Source organism: Corythoichthys intestinalis, chromosome 5 (assembly GCF_030265065.1).
Source record: "Corythoichthys intestinalis isolate RoL2023-P3 chromosome 5, ASM3026506v1, whole genome shotgun sequence".
Taxonomy (NCBI): domain Eukaryota; kingdom Metazoa; phylum Chordata; class Actinopteri; order Syngnathiformes; family Syngnathidae; genus Corythoichthys; species Corythoichthys intestinalis.
Genome location: NC_080399.1, coordinates 19,802,339 through 19,818,601, shown reverse-complemented (window position 1 = coordinate 19,818,601; position 16,263 = coordinate 19,802,339). Strand labels below are relative to the sequence as shown.

At 38.6% G+C, this 16,263-nt stretch overlaps 1 protein-coding gene across 10 annotated transcripts in view; it reads right to left on the bottom strand.

Moving 5' to 3' along the window:
- Window positions 1-506: 506 nt before the first annotated feature.
- Window positions 507-16,263, bottom strand: part of mov10l1 (Mov10 like RNA helicase 1) — a 30,080-nt gene continuing 14,323 nt past the window's right edge. For 6 of the 10 annotated variants that reach the window (XM_057836803.1, XM_057836799.1, XM_057836806.1 and 3 more), the window contains 18 exons: window positions 11,983-12,097; window positions 11,731-11,908; window positions 11,580-11,650; window positions 10,074-10,165; window positions 9,962-10,017; window positions 9,469-9,566; window positions 9,043-9,118; window positions 8,790-8,971; window positions 8,544-8,690; window positions 8,359-8,480; window positions 8,175-8,274; window positions 6,636-6,782; window positions 6,351-6,524; window positions 6,132-6,281; window positions 4,474-4,581; window positions 4,266-4,406; window positions 2,869-2,960; window positions 718-895 (listed from right to left, as the gene is read on the bottom strand). In XM_057836803.1, the coding sequence (XP_057692786.1) occupies window positions 868-895; window positions 2,869-2,960; window positions 4,266-4,406; window positions 4,474-4,581; window positions 6,132-6,281; window positions 6,351-6,524; window positions 6,636-6,782; window positions 8,175-8,274; window positions 8,359-8,480; window positions 8,544-8,690; window positions 8,790-8,971; window positions 9,043-9,118; window positions 9,469-9,566; window positions 9,962-10,017; window positions 10,074-10,165; window positions 11,580-11,650; window positions 11,731-11,908; window positions 11,983-12,097 (2,077 nt within the window). In that variant the 3' untranslated portion in view covers window positions 718-867. Of the gene's footprint in view, window positions 525-717; window positions 896-2,647; window positions 2,796-2,868; window positions 2,961-4,265; window positions 4,407-4,473; window positions 4,582-6,131; window positions 6,282-6,350; window positions 6,525-6,635; window positions 6,783-8,174; window positions 8,275-8,358; window positions 8,481-8,543; window positions 8,691-8,789; window positions 8,972-9,042; window positions 9,119-9,468; window positions 9,567-9,961; window positions 10,018-10,073; window positions 10,166-11,579; window positions 11,651-11,730; window positions 11,909-11,982; window positions 12,098-16,263 lie in introns of those variants that run through there. The other 4 variants (XR_009063242.1, XM_057836805.1, XM_057836804.1 and 1 more) reach the window with 4 other exon arrangements.

The following is a 16,263-nucleotide window of genomic DNA, read 5'->3' as shown; positions in this document are numbered from 1 at the left end:
CACTGATCCCTACTAATATTGACTCATTCACTGGTAGTCCAGATAAATAAATGTACAGTGTAATACTCACATGGTCTGGATTGTGGTGGTCAGTGAATCAACATTAATATTTTACACCAATTCACGGCAATAGTGCCAGCCTCTCCCAGTCAAAATACTGTCAATGGCACCCATGGAGTTATTATTTTTCGGCCCCAAATTTTGGCCAACAATCACATGAAAGACTACAGGGGGTTGTGGAAGAAAGGAATGAGGGGTAGCGGTAGTGGAAGTAGTGTCCGAGATAGGGTCAGGGGGCTCAGATAAAAGCTGTCTCCTTCCAACATATGAGACTCACTCATTAACTTAACAGATTGACCCCCCCCCCCCTCCTTTCCATCCTGCTGGGCTCCAGTAGGACTGACAGTAGTGGTGCAGACTGTCACTCACACTTAATTGTCACATCCAGTCTCCGGGACATCGAGGGCAGACGCCGCCACGCCGAGACGAGCAGGCAACAAAAAAGCACCATCGCTCGGCAGACTCTAATGAGGTAAGCAGACTTATTATTTCGAGTAAATAAACTACATGTTCTGAAATCTCATTTGTGCATCAGAGAGATGACGTCTTTTAAAGGGTTCTATGACGCATATTTACGCAAATGTCTGCGTAATGGACAAATCTTCCGCACGGTCAAGCGCGTGGGCTTAATAAACACAGTGCGGCGAACGTTGTTCATAAGATGTAAAATTTTTATTTGTAGCCACTGAGCATACATTGCTCTCATGTAAAGCAAACCAATAGTAGAGATGAAGTCAATCACTCACTTGGCAAACAGGGGAAAAACCAAGAGGAACTAAGCTTAGAAGTCCAATGCGAAAACATCTGTCATTCAGCATTGTCAATCGATGCAGCTCTGTTGACCAAAGGATGGACCTTTAGTTTTCATTTAGATTAATATAGTACTCGTACTACCGAGTACATTACTGCAATATTAGGACTTGTAATAGACAAACAAGTAAATGTAAAATGACTGAACAAACACGTGTGAAGACCACAACCTCATGAAAACATGAAATGTGTTCATGTTCAGCTGGACAATTAATTAATAATTGGTAAAATTGGTACTAACATTTGACTTTCTTTTTTTTTTTTTTCATTTGACATGGATCAAAACATGTTATTGCACGTAAAATTTGAACACCTTAAACCAAAAAGTGCTAGAGGTGAACCGTAATGCGTTACATTTACTTGAGTAACTTTTTGAAAAAAAATGTACTTCTGACAGTTTTTAACACACCATGTGTTTTACTTTTGAGTAGATTTTTGAAAAAGAAACACTACTTACTTCACTACTTGGGCTACATTAGTCGTTATAATTTTCCTCTTTATTCTACATATTAGATTTTACTTTATTTTGCATTATATGCCCATTCCATTATACCAAACAGACATAATACATGAACATGACGTCTTTAGAGCACTGCAAAAACTGTATAACGATTTCAGCTGTTGTCAGCATTACTCGAAAGCGGGGATTTTGACCTCTCCCCCAGTTTTGTATGGTACACATAGACCTCGGAAAACCAGGGATACGGTCGTTTTAAGGGTAGCAAATATGTTCTCCACTAGAGGAGCTCTCACGCTCTTCAGATGGGTGATGTTTCATTTATGTAGATTTGTTCTAGTTGGAATTCAATGATTTTGGTGGTGTATTTTTTGGGCCTAAAATTATCATGTAATATATTATAGTACAGTAAATAATAGTTCATATAGACAAAATTTTGCTGAGAAAAAAACAGGGATATGGTCATTTTAAGGGCAGCAAATATGTTCTCCACTAGAGGAGCACTTACGCTCTTCAGATGGGTGATGTTTCATTTCTGTAGATTTTTCTAGTTGGAATTCACTGATTTTGGTGGTGTATTTTTTTAGGGCCTAAAATTGTCATGCAATATCTTGTAGTACAGTAAATAATAGTTCATATAGATGAAATTTTGCTGAGAAAAAAAATATTGTTGAAATTTTATATACTATAAATAATACTGTATATAAGGCATTATAAGCAGTTACGCACAATATTTCTCATTACTTGAGTATTCTTTTCAGCAAATACTTTTTTACCTGCACTTGAATAAATTTTCTGGATGACTCCTTTTAAGTTTGTAATATTTTGAATTAATGCTACTCTTGCTTGAGTAAAATTTTTGGCTACTTTTCCCACCTCTGAGAGTTGCATGAAAGTTGGATTTTTACAAGGCTAGCCAGCATTAGAACAAAAGCATTGTTTTCACAAGAAGGCTCCTAAAACTATGGGTGGAAAAAAATGTTCATTGTAGTGAGTGACCCACAAGCACAGATAGAACTTTCAATGCACAAAACTTATGTTAAAATTTTAAAAAATTAAAAAATCAAATGTGGACAAAATGGAAAATTACAACCAAAATGTTTTAGTACTACAAAATGGCATTACAAGAAAAGCTAATTACTTTCATTCGAGTCTACATTAAAAATGTAATACAAGAATAAAGCACAGAATTTCAAAAAATAAAGAAAAATCTCAGGTCATTATGCTGCTGGAATAAAATATCCATTATAAATAGCACAAATGAAACTTAAAGGGAACTTTTCAAGTCATTTCAACAAAAAAGAATGCATCCTTTCTCCTAACAAGCCTCATTTTTTTCTTTTTTTTTTTAATACTTCCGAGATTGAACAATCTATCGTCTTAACATATTAATTGTCTAATAAGTTAACTTTTCTTTATTTCTTTGTGGCCTTAATACTTTTATGTTGAGCCTCTGCTGGTTGCACAGCTTAATAGAAACAGTTTTGTTAGTATCCCTGTTTAATTATAATATAAATTCTAATAGGATGGAACATACTTACATCTGAGAGTCTCTAATAGCAGGAGGGGGATCACAGCCCAGATATCCCCCGTTGGTAAAACAATAGTTAAGCAGTGCCCTGAAACATGTATCCTGCAGAGAAAAAAATATACATTTACAGTACATTAGATTAGAATACACTCACCGGCCACTTTATTAGGTACACCTGTCCAACTGCTCGTTAATACTTAATTTCTAATCAGCCAATGACATGGCGGCAACTTAGTGCATTTAGGCATGTAGACACGGTTTAAGACAATCTCCTGCAGTTCAAACCAAGCATCAGTATGGGGAAGAAAGGTATGGGGAAGAAAGGTGATTTGAGTGACTTTGAACGTGGCATGGTTGTTGGTGCCAGAAGGGCTGGTCTGAGTATTTCAGAAACTGCTGATCTACTGGGATTTTCACACACAACCATCTCTAGGGTTTACAGAGAATGGTCCGAAAAAGAAAAAATATCCAGTGAGTGGCAGTTCTGTGGGCGGAAATGCCTTGTTGATGCCAGAGGTCAGTGGAGAATGGCCAGACTGGTTCGAGCTGATAGAAAGGCAACAGTAACTCAAATAACCACCCGTTACAACCAAGGTAGGCAGAAGAGCATCTCTGAACGCACAGTACGTCGAACTTTGAGGCAGATGGGCTACAGCAGCAGAAGACCACGCCGGGTGTCACTCCTTTCAGCTAAGGACAGGAAACTGAGGCTACAATTTGCACAAGCTCATCGAAATTGGACAATAGAAGATTGGAAAAACGTTGCCTGGTCTGATGAGTCGATTTCTGCTGCAACATTCGGATGGTAGGGTCAGAATTTGGCGTCAACAACATGAAAGCATGGATCCATCCTGCCTTGTATCAACGGTTCAGGCTGGTGGTGGTGTAATGGTGTGGGGAATATTTTCTTGGCACTCTTTGGGCCCCTTGGTACCAATTGAGCATCATTGGCACGCCACAGCCTACCTGAGTATTGTTCCTGACCATGTCCATCCCTTTATGACCACAACTTCTGATGGCTCTTTCAGCAGGATAATGCGCCATGTCATAAAGCTGGAATCATCTCGGACTGGTTTCTTGAACATGTCAATGAGTTCACTGTACTCAAATGGCCTCCACAGTCACCAGATCTCAATCCAATAGAGCATCTTTGGGATGTGGTGGAATGGGAGATTCGCATCATCGATGTGCAGCTGACAAATCTGCACCAACTGTGTGATGCCATCATGTAAATATGGACCAAACTCTCTGAGGAATGCTTCCAGCACATTGTTGAATCTATGCCACGAAGAATTGAGGCAGTTCTGAAGGCAAAAGGGGCTCCAACCCGTTACTAGCATGGTGTACCTAATAAAGTGGCCGGTGAGTGTAGACCTAATAGCAAATTATTGTTGTCTGACCACTCACCCTAATGAGAAGGTGGGGGTTTCCAATGATGAGCAGCAAAGCCCTGGAGCGTGTGATGGCCACGTTAAAGCGCTTTGGATTAGCAAGAAAGCCCAGCGCACTCTGCAAATCGTCGCTCGATGCTAATTCGTTAGAGCGTACCTATTGCCCACACAAGACAAAAATTGAAAGTTGACCACAAACCTCAACGCGCGTCTTTACTGCTTACCGTTGACAGGATGATGACCAAGAATTCCTGTCCTTGGAACTCTTCCACAGAGCCAACTTTTATATCGGAGAGGCCCACTTTACCCAGGAGGATACGGATCTTCTCACTCTGTGCAACGTGCAAAAGGGGAATCTGATTACTGTTTCATGTGACATTTTTGTTTTTTTCCTTTTTCTATTTATAGTGTCAATGCAACTAATAGAGAAATACTGTATGTAAGGGATCTCATATATTCATATTGGCAACAGCCCTCTTTTAAATTTGGATAAAAAATCAGCTACAACTATCAATACAGCATAAAATGACTTGCCTGGCACCACCAGACTATTCTCCCTGTATTTTTCAAACACTGTAAGAAATAGTCTGGGACCCAGCCCATTAACAGCCTCTCGAACAAGTACAAAATCAATCGTCCAATCAGATTCGTTTATTTGCGCGACGTGTTCTTAACGAGTAACGTCACTCTTGCGCGCCGAAAGTCGTCTCTACAGCAACACAGAGAGCCGAGAATATGTTCCAATCCGCGGTAAAACCAGTTTTAAATGATCAAAAACACATCGACACAAGTCATTGACAACAATCAACATGGCTCGCGCTAGCCATGTTGAATAAACGTCTCCATTCTCCGCTCACGCTGATTACTTGTCGCTTTAACAACGTCACGTCTGCCCGTCGCTCATTGGTCCACTCCGCTGTCTGTTTGCTGTGGCTTGCTCCGCCAACGGAATTTGATCTGCCGGACGGTCGCCAGACTCAATTGCTGGAACAGCGGTGAGTCTGGTATACCAGGCAATAAAATTACAGATTGAATATCTTGTCACCACGAGCATGAAGAGGCAAAAAAGTTGTGACGCCGAGCGAAGGCGATGCTAGGTGGCTCTGATAATACCTGACTGTAGCAGATAGCCTAAAAACTACGCCCACGATATGGTACATATGGTAGACATGGTAGATATCGCATATATATACTGTACAACTAGATGCGAAATGACAGACACGGCGGCGTTAGCAACATGTACACTATAGGAACTAGATGCGTTAGTAAACAGCCGCCATCTTAAAGCAGTAGACTTCTTAGGAAGGCTCTGTTGTAGAGAACCATCCTAGCGAACCTAAGTAACTTTTTATCTAAAATACTCCTAAATCGGCAAAATCTTGACTTGAATCTATCTTTAAATGATGAAACAGTTTTAAAACTTACACATGTCAAAAGTAGACAGAAGGGAACTAATGCAATAATGGGAGAAATTTTTAACTATTAACGGTTGAGTCAGGGTAAATTAGGGTAAAGAATTGGGCTAGGGCCAATTTTCCCAAAAACCTTTTAAACTTCACATAGTGTGAAAAAAGTCAAAAAAGTCACTTTCTCTGTAAAGAGTTAGCAAGGGTTGGTAAGGGTAAGTTCCCCTTTAAATTAAAAAAAAAACTGCATATGCAGCCAGAGAAAGAATAAGGGTGTCTCTTCTTTAAATGTAATATTTGCATTATTTATGTAATTGTTAACTTCCATGTCGACTCTAATGAGTGTTTCATGAAATGTGTATTTTATGCAAAACACATAATCAGAGAATGTTCGGAATTCAGCACTTGAACCTCCTGTACAGGTCCAGCCTTAATGTAACAAAAAATTTAAATATTTTGGAAGATTGCAATTTTACCTGTTTCCTGTAGGGGGAAATTATTCCTATCTGGGAGGCGTCCACTGGGTTGTACAGTTTCTTGGTCAATTGGCAACAGTACAACATGACCTGCACAGCCTCTGCTGGATTGAACCATGATGGGTTATTACCTTCCCTCATTTCTTTTCCCTGGAAGAGAGCATCTTGGTAATCAGCAGGAAAAAAATGTGCACATGCGAGATTATTCTACCTCCTTACCCTGATGCCATGAAAAAGAAGAGGGAAGCCTTTTTTAGGCAGAGTTTTCCACTGGCAGAGGGAGTCCACAACATCTTTAGGGGCTCTGACACACAGTTCTCCATGGTAGAAAAGCTTAGAGGGTAATGATAGCAGAGCCTCGTGAGAACGGTAGTTGTAGATCAGCTTAGTAACCTAAAGATTTTAATTACATCATTACTGTGACACGGTTGGATTGGTGTGTATAATGTGGGCAAGCGTACACATTTTCCTTTGAAAAAAAAATTGTGTGAAGTGTGCACGAACCAGCTTTGGATTGTATCCCCACTGATGTCTTGCATAAAGCGGATTGGCCATGAGCCTCTCCATCAGGGACAAACCAAGGCCAAAGGTTGACGCTATCTTGGACTTTACTATGGGTCCTAGTTGGCACGGGTCGCCGGCCAACACTATCTGAGCCGGTACAAAAAAAGTCAAGTGCTATCATATGGATGGGAAATTCAGTGAGAAACAAACAGCCAGATTTGTCAGGATATTTACATAGATATATAGAGAATATATATACTGAATACATTAGCAAAGTGTAACTTCAATTTAAGAAGAATTAAAATTATGCTCTACACAGACCAAGCGGTGTGGCAAAAAAATAAAATTTAAAAAATCGATTATTAGATTATTAGATGCATCGAGATTCAACACGTGATTATTCGATTACGATTCATAAATGTTCAAAAACGATGATTTTCACTAATAACTTTATGAAATTCAAGAGACGTCTGCCGCCTGGACACAAACAGACGCACGCACAACGTTATGATGGATGCAGCTGAAGTTGAGCGAGAGATTTACTCCTGTTTAAAAGACTCGAAAATAATTTTGTGTATGAGACAGGTAGGCACGCCGCTGTCGCGCTTTGAGTCCTCTTCTGTGCACAAGTGATTTTTTTAGAGCGAGAAGGAAAGAGTTTGTTGCTTCTTGTCTTTCAGTTGTCCAGCAGTAGTTTCAAGTCATGTCAATTGAAAAATGTCCTGAGTGTGTTGCTAAGTCCCACGGGCGTCTATGAGAGGTGAGTACACGAACCCTCTTGTACAGTTCATCCTTTATTGTTGCTGTTTTTGAGATGTTAACAGTTAGTGCCAAGCGCTAAGCTAATTAGCGAATTCGCTAACTTGTATTTCCATGTCCATTTGGGCGTTGTTTGTTGGTGCACAAAAGTTACTCAAGATGCAGAATGTGTAAAACCATGATTAAGTACGGCGGTAACACTACAAACACGCGAAATAGTTCAGAAATATGTGAAAACAAAGTGTATTGGTTAAAAGAAGTCTTATGTCTAAAGAAACTTTGTTTCCAGAAAATGTGGAATTCATTTCACCTGTGTAGTTTATTGTATTGTTGAGAGAAATAAGTAGTCCCTTTGAAACAGCTAATGTTTTTGCACCTTCTTGTGAAAAAGAGCATCTTAAGGTCAGCTGTGTGTTGTATAGGCATGTTGAAAAAGAAGTACTGCCTTTAAAATGCTTAATGTTTTTGCACTTTCCTATGTGTAAAAAATAATAAATAAATAAGTTTAAGAGCAGCTTTTTGTTGTATGGGCATGTTTCCATCGTTCCTGTTGAATCACTAGGATATTTTAAATAAATAATGGATATATATTTGTTTGGCTACTTTATTAATTAGTAATGTATGATGCATCGATAATCGTGATCAGCGCCAATACCGTGATCATCGTTCAGTAATGGAATTGTAGCATCCTGAATCGTAATTGAATTAAATCGTGGGGTGCCTAAGATGGCACACCCCTACACAGACACTAAAACTGTTCCTCAGATAAGAGTCACTGACCTGTCCATCTATTTCTGAAATGAGGCTGATTGGGATCATTGATTCTGGTTCTGTTGCCTGACCTGCCTCATCCAGGAATACATGAGTAAAATGTCCGACTCTGGGGACAACAACAACAACAATAAAAATCCCTTAAAAGCGATCATCTTCAAACAGAGTTAAGGGAAAAAAAAAACAGACTTACCGGAGTCCTAAATTGTAGAACAAGCCAGCACTCGAGCAAGTGCTCACCACTATACGGTGAAAGGAGGCAAAAGACAGGTCCTCGCCAGCCTTCGAGTATGGCCTCAGCACATCGGGAATGTTCTGCAAAAGGAGTACATGTCAGAACACCGTGATATAGGAGGCAATGAGCGCCTCCTTTCATACCTTGTCCTGCCTGTAAGAGGCATTGACACGGGCCATGCTTGCTGTATGCATGAGGCCACTATTGTGCAAACGGAGGCAGATCAGGTCAGCTGCGCTGTTGGAGGGCGTGCATACAAGGATGCGGGCACTAGGAACAAAGTGGTACACCTGCAAATGGAAAAATTGTCGATACAGAGCAGTGAGGTCAGTGTTATCCTTACAATAATATTTTACAGACATGGGAGTCACAGCTGTGTTTATGCTCACCTGTAGTATGACTTCTATGAGGGTGATAGTCTTCCCAGTGCCCGGGGGTCCAAATAGCACATATGGGGTAGGACGGCACTCTCCAGCCAGGATTCTCTTCACTGCTTCCTTCTGAGCAGGGTTGAGGTCACGGTTGAAGAAGTGGCCTAGTCTGGGGGTGGGCTTGAGTGGCACATTGCTATCTACATGAATACACTAATTTAGAAAAGGGTGCAAACCTGTAGAGATCAGCAGTCATCTTGCCTGTGAGTACCTTTAGTTTGTGTTGCTTCTGACTTGCTGTTGACGGAAATGTTTGGTGACAGTCCATTTTCTTTTGCTGGGGCCAGCTGGTAAGGATGCCATTTAGAAATCAATTACTGTGCATATACATACACAGGGGGTCTTCAGTTTTTGACGGTAAAACCAACATACACGGTTTCAAGGTTTCAAAATGGTGTCTAATTCACTAGTTAATGCAACAGGGTAAAAACTCGTTGACAAGCTGCAGAAGGTGTGCTCCTAAATCTCTACAGTTTTGTTTTTCATACAAATATTGTCACTGTAATTTAGACTTCACAATTATGTTAGTGCATGTACGCTAACCAATTCATTCAATTGGATTTCAGATCATTTTCAGGTTTTGGTCACCATCAGACGTAGAGAAATTAATCATTTAAAAAAAAAATCAACAACTAACCTCATTTTCGTCCAGTGCTTTATTTTGGTCATCTTCATCTAACCACTTCACTGTCAACTGAGGTGTCTGAGCAGCAACTTTGTTGGGGAAGAAAACTGCTTAAAAAAAAAAAAAGAGGGGTTACTGGGTATTCATTAGAGGGAGATTTGTGTTTTCCAAGAAATGCTGTAGATATGATCATTTAAAAACAAAACATAATTTGCATTCTCTAAATCATAAATATGATTGCTTTCCATAGATGAATATCAATTAATAATTTCAAAATAGCCAGTGCAGAAGCTAAAACGGACATGAAAAATAAATGCATCACTCATTATTTGGTTAAGGTGAAGCTGCAAAACTCCCAAGAAACAAAACTAAGCAATCGTCATTTTCCATACTGTACAGTCTGATCAAAGAAAATAGAATCCACTAGTGTCACCTTTCCCCCTTCACTTAGAAAAAAAAAATCTACAACGAAACATGATTCAATAAGGGGTATACTTGAACTCACTCTCCACAAAGGATTTGATCTGTTCGACTGCATGGTGGCAACGCTTCATGGTTGTTCTGAAAATGAAAAGCACAGTAAGGTACAGAGCAAAAGAGATTGTACACTTTCTCACCTATTGTAACAGAATTCAACATCAAGAGGCTCGCCAAGGTAGGAGTGGTGAAAGTCTGAGTTGACTCTCAAACTCACATCTTCGTCATTGATCTAGAATTACAGATAGACTTCAGAGTACTGTACTTATGTCTTGAGTTTTCCTTTTAAAAACATATTCAGAGCTACATTGACTTGTGTTGTTATGAAGCTCGTAACAAATATATTTGAGGAAAAAATTAATTGGAAGAACTGAGCCCCAGCTCAAAATACACTATATTAGAAAAGTCCCGATCGCATATTTTTTGCACTAGAGTCCGAGTTACCTGATTTGGGGAATCTGCCGAAAAAGTCCCAATCCGATCCCGAAAAAAGGGTTTTTATGAACTAAAGTTCCAAATTTGTTACAGTACTGTACTTTATACAGTACTTCCTCCTCATCTGGGAGTGTTGCGGAGTATAAAACGTAAATATTTTTCTATCTTTTGCATTGTCGTTGAATTTCTGAAATTTGTTGTTTTCAAGGGCTAAAAAGTAAAAAAAATAAAATAAAATAGTGATCCTTTGTTTTTCGCGGTTAATGGGGACCAGAACCTGCTTCGATAAGTGAAACACCACAAAATAATGGGGGATTAAAAAAAATAAATAAATAAAATAAAAAATAGTTCAATGTATTTATTCAGATTTAGCTTTGGAAACAGATGCAAAAAAAGATGTTTCTTCAATTTTCTTTTTTTTTTTTTTTTGTAAATACAGTATATATATATATATATATATATATATATATATACACACTGTATATATATATACTATATATACAGTACCTGTCTAAAACTTTTGCACAGTACTGTATATTTTTATTATATTATGTATATACAGGATATACTGTATGTATATATTTTCCCCAAGTGGAAGCTTCCATGATCCTAATAAATAATTTTTTAAAAAAAATACAGTACTGAGCAAAAGTACTGTATATATATATTAGTAGTAAATGGTATTAAGTACTTCAAATGTAATAATTATAAGTTTTAAACATGTTGCCGTCCCACAGATTTTTAAACAAGAATGAAGTATAAAAAATGCTTGTCTTAATTAAATGCTTCATTGACTGAGTCCACTTAAATCCGTTCAAGCTGCTTACTTACACACAATGGATTGCCACAGCAACTGTTTAACGACAGTTAACAATGATTGACGCATGCAGCGCCTTGACGTCTCAGGCATCTGTGGCAACATTAAACCTTAACGTCAATCATCATCAACTTTAATAAACAACTCCAGTACACTGCCTGACCAACAATGAGCAGCAGGAGGGAGAGTGAGACTACGTGATTGGCGCTGGACGGCTCATCTGTATTTTTTAATTGAAAAAAAATCTGCAATGAACTGAGGACGTGAAGTTTGAAGCGTGAAGTATCGAGGGATGACTGTATATTTTTCAAATTAAAAACCTGATCCTTTTCATCCCGATTTAGATTGTCTGAAAATTATATATACCGGTATATATTCCACTGCAGGCATTTACCTCAACAACATAGCTAACATACTCCATTACACCGCCATCGCTCTGTGGACTCTTCAACAGAATTCTGTCACCTGCATTTAGCATAAAAAAACCTCAAGATTATACTGTAGATAAGAAGATCTTTGAGAGTAGTTCTAGCGTTATAACTGGCCTATAGTGAGATAGGGCCTCCCCTCAGCCAAGCCAAGGATCTCAAGGTGAAGGTAGACGACACCTTTCCTGAGGAGCACTCCTTGGATAGTAAACCCTCCCAGTTCATTCTCGGCATGAATCTCCTCCATCCACAAGAGTGTAGAGAAACGGGCCTGTGCATTAGAGGCTGACAGCACCTGTTGAAAACCAGAGAGGAGTAAGAACAACATACAGTTCAAATGAATATTCACAATGTAATACAGAAGCACACTTCTCCTAAACAGGGTTGGATGACAAGGATGTCTTTCTGCCCAGCCACGCAGTCTCTCAAAGCCTGTGGCACCGTATAGGAAGGTAGAAAGGATGGCAGATGTCGGTTTGGAAGCCTGGAAGAGGAGAGTTGATAGTGTTCAACAACAAAATTTTGAAATATGTCCTTTGGTCATTGGGGTGGTCAAAAGATTCATGTTTGCAATTAATTTTGTCCATAACCAAAATTATACCAAGCAAATTTTTCTAGGGGATATATTGCTATTGTTGTTGTTGTTTTTTGCCACTGTAAATATGTTCTTTTTGTTCTTAAGGGTATTTTGCAATAAGTAATTTGTAAAAGATTTCATATTGTATACAAAGATGAATGTTGATGACCCCTCATGAAGCCTCATACAATTTCAGGCAATTGATTTGGGAAAAAAAAAAAAAAAAAAAGACTAATTTCTTCATCCTTCATGTGCACATGAAGCCCTCTGCTGGCCATAGGTATAATTACAGGGAAGTTTTTTTTTTTTTTTAAGGTCTCTTGGGAATCTATGTAAATTAAATGCATTAAGAAATACATTCTCTTAATATGTGGCAGAAAACACACGAGGTTGAAAAGTAGTTTGTATCCTTGCACACAATTTTTAATAAAGTACTGTAGCTTAAGCCCAAAAATTGCGGTGTTTGACGGAACAATATGTCTACATGCTGCCACAGCAGTTTCATCGTGCAATTTGCCCACGGGCTATTATTAAATTGTCCGTTTTACCACAGAGACCCCTCGTCTATGGAAACATCACAACTGTTGGTTTTTTTTTTTTTCTTAACCCAACTATAAAAAGATGAAATTATCATTTTTTTATCTTAAAATCCTTAATTGATGTCTATTTAGTTTAATAAAGAAAAAAACTTTAAAAAGTTATTCACTAGTGTGCTTTCAAATTTAAAGCAAACTACAATGAAAAAAAAGCATCTTTAAATAGGCCACTTAGACTTAACACAAACTATAGGTGAATTGTATATTTCTTGGTAGTGTTGCATTTTCCCGATATCGTCAATGAGAGATACAAACATATCATTAACATATTATTTTTAAAAATTATGAAAATATATCTGGCTCCTTACTCGTGCTGATTTTGAGATTGCAAATAGGGAGGACTTCCTCTTCATAAAAATATTTTGAAAATAAAAGATTTGAAGCTTTCCAATGATGTATCACATATGCATATCAGACTATTTTGAAATGTGGCCAAATTTGGAGTCTCAGAACCAAGTCACCTAAGTGTTATCTGCCATATGCATACATTGCTGGCCAAAAGTAATGGCGCCCCTGCAATTCTGTCGGATAATGCTCAATTTCTCCCTGAAAATGATTGCATTTACAAATGATTTGGTATTAATATCTTCATTTATTTTGCTTGCAATGAAAAAACACAAAAGAGAATGATAAATAAAAACTAAATCATTATCATTTTACACAAAACTCCAAAAATGGGCCAGACAAAAAAATTGGCATCCTTTGAAAAATCATGTGATGCTTCTCTAATTTGTGTAATTAATAAGGGTGTAACGGTACATGTATTTGTATTGAACCTTTTCGGTACCTGGTGCTCGGTTCGGATTGGAGGTGTACTGAACGAGTTTTTGACGTAATGTAAACCTTACTTTTCGAGGCTGTGAGTCGATCGGGTTACAGTCTCTTTGTGTAGATTATGTTTACTCCGTCTTCTCTACTATAATGAGGACCAACACTGTAGGACAGTATAACCCAGAAACGTCAACGGCGCGACAACGAGGCCGCCGCGAGAACAAAGTGAAACGCGGGCGTTAAAGTCAATTAGCCAGTGCACACCAGTCGCAGTGCAGCCGCATGTTAGACGCATCCCAGAAGCGGTTCAACACGATGCACGCGAAAAGAACGGCAGAGTTTATTATTCGACGCAAGACGCGACCCTCCTGCGTCAATACTACTACCGGTAGCTAGGCTCGGGCAGACCAGAAGTCACTCGTGTAAAAATACGGTGGATCCAGTCGATTTTCAAACTAATATGCAATCGTAACCCACTTTTTGAGTCCATCAGATCTCTTGAGTGGTAGATCGGGGCACAGTTGACTTGTCTTTGTTGATTTACTGCTGTTTTCTCTGCTATAATAATAACCAACTTGGCCCCGTGTTCAATACAAAACCCTCCTACCACAACAAAACAAGTAAGAACTAATATTCACATAGGAACTAGTTATACAGTTCCGATACAGTTCCAAGTTATACAACATAAAATATACAATATAAATGAATACTTCATCACATTTGTAAAATAAACACATAATAAATAATAGCCTATTTAAATAAAATTTAAATGAGCTAAAACACCTGTAATTAAATAATAAGAATAATACACAGATCCTGCTTACACAATTAAATTTATTAATTTCTGTGTGGCGCTTTAACTTGAGAAAATCCACCAATAAAGCTTTTGAAAACCGTTCATAAGAGAAAAAAAAAAGATTAATTGAGGCATTTCATTTGTAAAATACATGTTAAAATCTTTGTTATTGGGATTGCTTTTCTCTTCAGCACAGGACTTCTTTTTTCTTCTTTTTTTCAGAAAGAAAGCTGACCAATATGCGGGGTCTGAAAGAGAAATTGTTGTTGGATTATCTTTAAATACCCGCTACTTTTTGAGCACAATTCCAGCTTTGTATAGGCTAATTTTCCTATTGTTGAAAGCACAAAGATGTGTAATAAACAACTAGCACATTTATATTTTGCATTTTGTTTTCTTACTATACCGAAAATGAACCGAACCGTGACCTCAAAACCGAGGTACGTACCGAACCAAGATTTTTGTGTACCATTACTCCCCTAGTAATTAACAGCTCCTGTTACTTGACTGTGGAACATAACAGGTGGTGGCAATAACTAAGTCACACTTGCAGCCGGTTAAAATGGATTAAAGTTGACTCAACCGTTGTCCTGTGTCCTTGTGTGTACCACATTGAGCATGTAGAAAAGAAAGGAGACCAAAGAACAGTCTGAGGACTTGAGAAGCAAAATTGTGAGAGAGCACGGGCAATCTCAAGGCTACAAATCCCTCTCCAAAGACCTGAATGTTTGTGTGTCTACCGTGCGCAGTGTTATCAATAAGTGTAAAGCCCATGGCACTGTGGCTACCCTCCCTAGATGTGGACTGAAAAGAAAAATTGACGAGAGATTTTAATGAAAAATTGTGCGGATGGTGGATAAAGTACCTTGACTAACAAACAAGTTCAAGCTAGTTCTACAGTCCGAGGGTACAACATTGTCAACCCGTACTATCCGTCGGCATCTGAATGAAAAGGACTCTAGGGGAGGATACCCAGGGAGACCCTACTTCTGACCCAGAGATGTAAAAAGCCAGGCTGGAGTTTGCCAAAACTTACCTGAGAAAGCCAAAAAAACGTTTTGGAAGAAGGTTCTCTGGTCAGATGAGATAAAAATAGAGCTTTGTGAGACGAAGGCATCAACATAGAGTTTACAGGGGAAAAACGACGCCTTCAAAGAGGAGGCACTGGCAACGGACTGCTTGACCATGTGCATGGCATTATGAAGTCTGAAGACTACCAACAAATTTTGCAGCATAATGTAGGGTCCAGAGTGAGAAAGCTGGGTCTCCCTCAGATGTCATGGGTCTTCCAGCAGGACAATGACCCAAAACACACTTCAAAAAGCACTAGAAAATGGTTTGAGGGAAAGCACTGGAGACTTCTAAAGTTGCAAGCAATGAGTCCAGACCTGAATCCCATAAAACACCTGTGGAAACATCTGAAAATGGCAGTTTGGTGAAGGCACCCTTCAAATCTCAGAGACCTGGAGCAGTTGGCTCAGGAAGAATGGTCTAAAATTCCAGCAGAGCACTGTAAGAAACTCATTGAAGGATACCGGAAGCGGTTGTTCGCAGTTAATTTGTCTAAAGGTTGTGCTCCAAGTATTAGGCTGAGGGTGCCAATATACTGTATATGTCAGGCCCATTGGTGGAGTTTTGTGTAAAACGATAAAAATGTATTTTTTTCCCCCATTCTCTTTTGTGTTTTTTCATTGCAAGCAAAATAAATGAATATATAAATACCAAAGCATTTGTAATTGCAATAATGTTCAGGGAAAAATTGAGTATTATCTGACAGAATTGCGGGGGGTGCTTTTTGGCCAGCAGTTTATGTAGTTTTTGAATGTATTCTGTGAGTAGATTATCACAAATTTGTATCATAGGTTGATAAGACTGGTTATGTAATGTTTTGATGTCATCTGAAAATAACA